General features: G+C 54.4%; 1 protein-coding gene across 1 annotated transcript; it reads right to left on the reverse strand.

The window, feature by feature from the left end:
• Positions 1-1012: 1012 nt before the first annotated feature.
• LOC142074844 (alpha-N-acetylneuraminate alpha-2,8-sialyltransferase ST8SIA3) lies at positions 1013-5726 on the reverse strand. The gene is made up of 4 exons (XM_075135741.1): positions 5548-5726; positions 4788-4910; positions 2041-2598; positions 1013-1295 (listed from the first exon to the last, which is right to left on the reverse strand). The coding sequence occupies exons 1-4, from the start codon at positions 5724-5726 to the stop codon at positions 1013-1015; spliced, it is 1143 nt and encodes a 380-aa protein (XP_074991842.1).
• Positions 5727-5973: the final 247 nt, after the last annotated feature.

A 5973-nucleotide genomic window follows, 5' to 3' on the forward strand; every position in this document is an offset into this window, starting at 1 on the left:
CTCGCCACCCGGCAGAGCTCACCGGGGCGGCCGGCCGGCTCCTTGCCCCGCGGCGCGGTGGGGTGCAGCCCGCCGTGCGATCGGGGAAGGGGGAGCGCCGGCGGGCTCTGTGGGTGCAAAGGGACGGGCGGGAGCTCCCGTGCGCCCCGCTCGGGGGGATCGTCCTCCCGAAGGAGCCCTTGTCGCCGGAGGGTGCGGAGAGCAGGCGCAGAGGGAGGTGCGCCCGCGCAGGGGCTTGGGGCTCTTCTCGCCCAACACATCTCCAGGGAAACCTAATCCTGTTTGTCCTGGTGGTTTAACTTTAAAATTAAAAGACCAAATAGTATCGGCTGGGAATGACCGTGTTTCAGCCTGGCTAATTTGGACAAGGATTTGGCCCAAATTGAATTAAAACGCTGAAGTATTCCGAGAGCGATATAAACCCCTAGCTAAGGTACAAGCCATATTGTGACCTTCTTCTTCACGTTATTCTTAAAAAAATGTAAAATTCAGTAAATATGAAAATATGCAAGTGGTGGAAATCAGGATCCACACTGAGGAACTTGCAAGTGACGATGAACTGGAATTCTGAGTGGCTTTCTCAATCAGCCACGGCAATATATGTATGCTGAGCTATTAATAGCAACATATACAAGAGAAGCAAAGCCTTTTAAAATCAGCATTTCTAATTCTAATCGGGAAGGGACAATAAAATTAAGATATTTAGGGGACTTAGTGGAACGCTAAAATATGAAAATATCTTAAAACATACCTATTAGCACATCTATAAATGCAAAATATTTCAACATTGCTGCTGCATGAATAGCATCCACAGAATTTGATAAATGCTTCTGCCCTGCTAAATATGCTTAAACCCTTTGATGAGCAGTGACAAGGGTGACTAAAAAGCATCTTTATATTATGGAAAATATTTTAGGGTGGGTGGTTTTTTTTTAGAATTATATCTGAAGAATGTTTAATTCGGTTTTGGGCACTTTTTAGACAATCATTTGGCACTTCAAGATTTAGGTTCTTAGGCACAATGCGACAAGGTGAGTTTGGCCAGTCCTTCACCGTGCATCCTGTAGAGCAGCTGGAACTCTGCAGGCAGCTGGTGGGACTCCTGCCACTTGGTCGTGAACTTTGTTCCCTTCTTATCATAGTAGTGGTACGGGAGGTCCTCCCTCGTGTTGGGGTCGAACCCAAAGGGCCAGAATCCGTACAAGTGGATCTCTTCACATATGGCAGAAGCAAGGGTATACATGAGAATACCTGTGCTCAGCCGCTTGGGAGACAAGTGTTTGTTCTTCCAGTATCTGTGAAAAAAAAAAAGGCACGTTAGTTTGGGGTGCAAGTAATGCCACGGGTTTGCTGTACGGAAAAAATAACGTTACTGCCTGGAGACGATCAGTGCTGAGCGCTGGTAGCCTGGGTAAGGCAAGGGTTGCTGTTCAGGTCAGCCTGTACCGACGGGAGTGCAGAACAACCTCAGCAGCACTCTGACCGACGGTCTCTTGTGCTCCCCTTCTGAATGTTTTTGGCTTTTGACCAGCAGAGGTAGTGCCCTAACCAGAAAGGTACGATTCACTGGCTCCTGCTCCACGTGCATTTGCTAAAGAGGTGGCAACCTTATCTGCCTTTGATTTATCACAGTTCTCCTCGGACCACCCCGCAGCTGTCTGTCAGCACAGCATCCCCATTTGCTAGCCGAGAAGAGCAAGCTCTTCCATAAGCGGTGCTTTGCTTGTGCAGCACCCCACGCAGCTCCCCCGTACTCCCCCCCTCTGCGGAAGCAGCGGCAGGAGCGGAGCCCAGTGGCGGGCCGTGCCCCGGCGCGAACAACCACCCCACCTCTGCTGTGCCGGGTGTACACCTGTAAGGCAGTAACTGAAGTGCTGAAGCAACAACAAACCTGCCTTTGCTCTAAAAGCAAGCAGTAGCGGGTCCTGACTTGCTAGACAGTGCCTACCAGATCAGGCATGAATAGAAAAACACATACAGTTGTGTTTGTACAGAGAGAGGCGTATTTTGACAAGTTAAAAGCAAGGCAAAAATACACACCTGTTAACGTGCTGCATTATATTTCCTGGCCAAGCCAACTGGACCTTTAGTTGCCCTCTATGCTCAACAAAGAAGTCAACCAGGGTTCTCGTGACTGTTGCTGACGTGTGGAAGAAAAAAGCGGGGATCCAAAGAATGGCCCCATCAAGCTTTTTCAAACTTAAGAAGAAGTTGTTGCGATCCTGAATGGTCAAAAGATTGTTGTAATACTTTTCCAGGATGCTGGGGTTGAAGGTTGTAAGGTTGGTTTTCCTTCCAACATCTTTTTGGAAAGCCTCGGTTGGAGCAAAATTGCAACGAAAAACAAAATCAGATTTATCTATTTCTTGCCCGCACTGACTCCCGGTCAGGATCCCACTATTTCCAACCACGGCACAAATGTTGTGATGCTTGTTCAGGATCGGCGACACGTCAGGAAGCAGCGATCTGAAGTTATTGCTAATAGAGAAAACGTACTTATGGCTGGAATAATCGTAATGCATCAGCTGTCCAATCCGAACACTATTCTTGGTCAAAGAAAAATTTTTTATTACGTCGACGTGCTGAAGGATTTCTTGCCTAAAATAAAACAGAAAAAGAAAAGAAAACATGGAGTTATATTTCCCCTCTTTCTGTGGTGGGGAGATTTTCTTTCCAGCTAGACTTTCATTTTTCTTTTTTTTTTTTAATGTAGTAAAGTGGTTTCCTGAGCAATGTGGTGCAATGGCTTTTAAATTAATACAAATAGATAGGAATTACGGAGCTGGCTCCTTACCTAGTGCTCCGCTTGGCTTTACTGGGCGGTCCTGACTGACGCCAGCTACGGACGTGTCCGTGTCTCTTGGAACAGTGTCAGGATTAAAATATTGGATTCGCTGGGTAAGTCCGAGGCGTGCAGCTAACAGTCCGGCCCGCCCACAGCCCCCACGCTGCGGGGTGGTGCACAACGCACTTCTGCCTGGGCTGCGACGCAGGCCGGGGGTAAGTCTGTGCTGGGGCTCTCTGCGTGCACGTCACTCTCGGTACTGGGCCGCGGATCTTTGGCAATGATGGGTTCCATGTTTGCCATGAGGTATGTGAAGCAAAACCAAGCACTCCAGGATATTCAGTTGAATTAACGGTAGCTGATTTTTAAATACATATATTTTTTGTGTTCTCATTAAGAAGCTTTGAATCACAAAAACAAGTGACTGTTGCTGTCTCCATTTATGTAAACATAATTCCTTAATATCTTACTTGGGCAAGCACGCCAGCGTTTTTACAAGGGTTATTAGAGATACTTAAAAACCAAACAAAACCAACCCTGCTCAGGAATTTCCCTTGCAGGGCATAAAATTAGAAAACCAATACCACTTTATTTGCTCATGTTTATGAAAAACAAACAACCTTTCTTCCAGCTCGCATCCTCCCATGTCTAAGCATTAATGGAGTCCCACTGGGTGCCCTAATTATGGGTTATGGCTAACGGACAAGTGCAAAGGCAGACCCTGAGGCACTAGCTAAAATCACCAGAGGGGTGGCACAGAGGCAGGCTTATGAAGGATGAGCTGGTGGTGCCAGGAATGAAGCAATACTGAGGGGTGGCCACTGTCACACCAGCCTGGGAGGTCCCCGGACAGGATGGGGCAGGCAAAGTGCCACCTCCTCCCTGTGACCCACAGCTCCTTAGGGGCAGCGGGCAGCGCTTGTCGGCACTAGAGGGCCATTACTTGCCCCGCTGTGCCGGCAGCAGCGCTGACCTGTGACCGGGGAGTGACCAGCAGGGAGGAGAGAAGCCCAAGCCCTGCCCGCCAGCACCGAGGGGTGCAGCAGCCCCATCCTGACTCTGCCAGCTCCCTGGCCGCAGAGCCGAGGGGCCTGGGTTCCTGCTTCTCAGGTGGGATATGTGAGAGGAGTCTCTGAAAGAGCAGGCATTTGTCAGGACAAAATTACAGTCCAGGATGGTAATAGCTATCTTAAATGGCTAAATGTTTTTCTTTCCTTTTATAGAATTTTTATATATATATATATATCAGTAAATATAAATTGTATCAAGTATATATTTATTGATACATATATATCTCTCAATAAAGCCAATAAATAAAAGAGGCTGGCCAGACACCACCAAGTTCACATCAGAGTGAGAAAATTGAAAGCACATTTTACTTCCCATTAAGTACGGAGCAGCTTTGAGGGAGCTGAAGGATCTGAGAAACCCTTTCCAGCAGGAAGGGAAAGGTGCAACCTGCGAGCAGCAGGCAGAAGGCAAGGCACAAAGAGGGTGACTCCGGTGGGTCCGGGCTCGACGGCCCCCATCCGAACCCCTCGCTCTGCCCGCCCCCCAGCTGGAGCCGTGCTGGAAGGCAGAACAGGGCTGCACTTGCTCAGAACTGCCGTTAGCTGGGAAGTTTAGCGGGGCGTGTGTTGGCCTCCATGAACACAGCATTTCATGGCTGTTACGGTCCGATTTGTTTCAAGTTTTAAAACCCCAGCCGTCTACCTTGAAGTAATGACAATTCTGCTTGCACACCGGGAAACTGGGTCACGTTCTGTTTGGTACAATAATGTGTGTTGCAGCCTGCTGTCCTGCTCTGAATTATCAATTCTTCCAAGATAGCTGTAATCGTCTGGGGAAATGCTCTGATTCAGCCTTTGTCTCTCACCGCTGGCAAATTACTCAGAGCTCAGAGTATTTAGCAGTCCCTGATTGTATTTTCTTAAACCCTGGGGGAAGGGGACAGCCTCCGGGGGGTGAGAAGGGGAGGCGCGGGCGCAGCCCGCACGCTCACCTCTGATGTGCGAACGCGGTGCGGTTGAAGGCCCACTTGGAGGGCTTCTCCTGCAGCTCGTGGGTCAGGGAGTTCGTGATGGGGACGAACGAGGGGTCCAGGAACTTCAGCGCGAACTGGGACCTGGAAACGAGCGCACGGACCCACGCAGACACACACGCACGGACCCACGCAGACACACACAGACCCGCAGCCCGTTACTGGCCGTGCCCGGCCCGCCCCCCGTGTCGGCCGGTTCAGCACCGCGGACAGCGCCGGCCGCGCCGCGCCGAGCCGGGCTCTACCGGGCTGGGCCGGGCTCTACCGGGCTGGGCCGGGCCGGGCCGGGCTGTACCGGGCTGTACCGGGCCATGCCGTGTCGGGCTGCTCCCCACCCTTCAGCACCCCCGGAGCATTACGGTTCCCACGCCCGGCCCGCCCCCCGCCCGGTACCGCGGTCCCCAGGGGGCTCTCCCGCTCCCCTCAGGCTCCGTGGGGCTCTCCCGCGGGGCGCGGAGCACGGCCGGGGCTGGGTGCGGGGGCAGGGCGCGGGGGGAGCCGCATCCGCGCTGCGGGCGAGCGGCTGCGCCGAGCGCCCGGGCTGTGGCCGCGGGGCCTTCCCGGGCCCGCCCGCCCAGCCGGGGCTCCCCCCGGGAACAGCACGGGAGGCAGCGGGGCCGGCGAGGGGACGGAAGGGAAGGGATGGGAAGGGCGGACCCCCGCCCCCGAGCCGGGCCGAGCCGTGCCCAGCCGGGCCGGCCGCTCCGCGCCGCGCCCTCACCTGAATCCCGCGTGGAACATGTACATGCGGGGCCCCCCCGGGCCGGCGGCGCGGGGCGCGCCGAAGATGTTGTCCTTCTTGAGGGAGACGTAGCTGATGAGGGAGAGGATGAGCAGCGCGATGCTCAGCATCACCAGCCCCAGCACGCTGGCCACCCGCACCATCTTGCAGCTCCTCATGCCGGGAGGCGGCCCCGCGGCTGGGCGTGTGCGGGGGGGCTGCCGCGGGGCTACATGGGGGGCGGCGGGCGCGGGGGCGGCGGGCGCGGGACGGCGGCGGGGACGGGGCCGGCACCGCCGGCAGCCGGAGAGAAAATGGAGGGACCGAGCGGCAGCGCGATGAAATGGCAGCCGGGAGCGGCCGCCCCGCCGTCCCGGCCCCGGCAACCGCGGCAGCGCCGCCGTGCCCCCCCGGCGGCCGCCCCGG

The sequence above is a fragment of the Calonectris borealis genome, chromosome W (genome assembly GCF_964195595.1).
Source record: "Calonectris borealis chromosome W, bCalBor7.hap1.2, whole genome shotgun sequence".
In the NCBI taxonomy this organism is placed as follows: domain Eukaryota; kingdom Metazoa; phylum Chordata; class Aves; order Procellariiformes; family Procellariidae; genus Calonectris; species Calonectris borealis.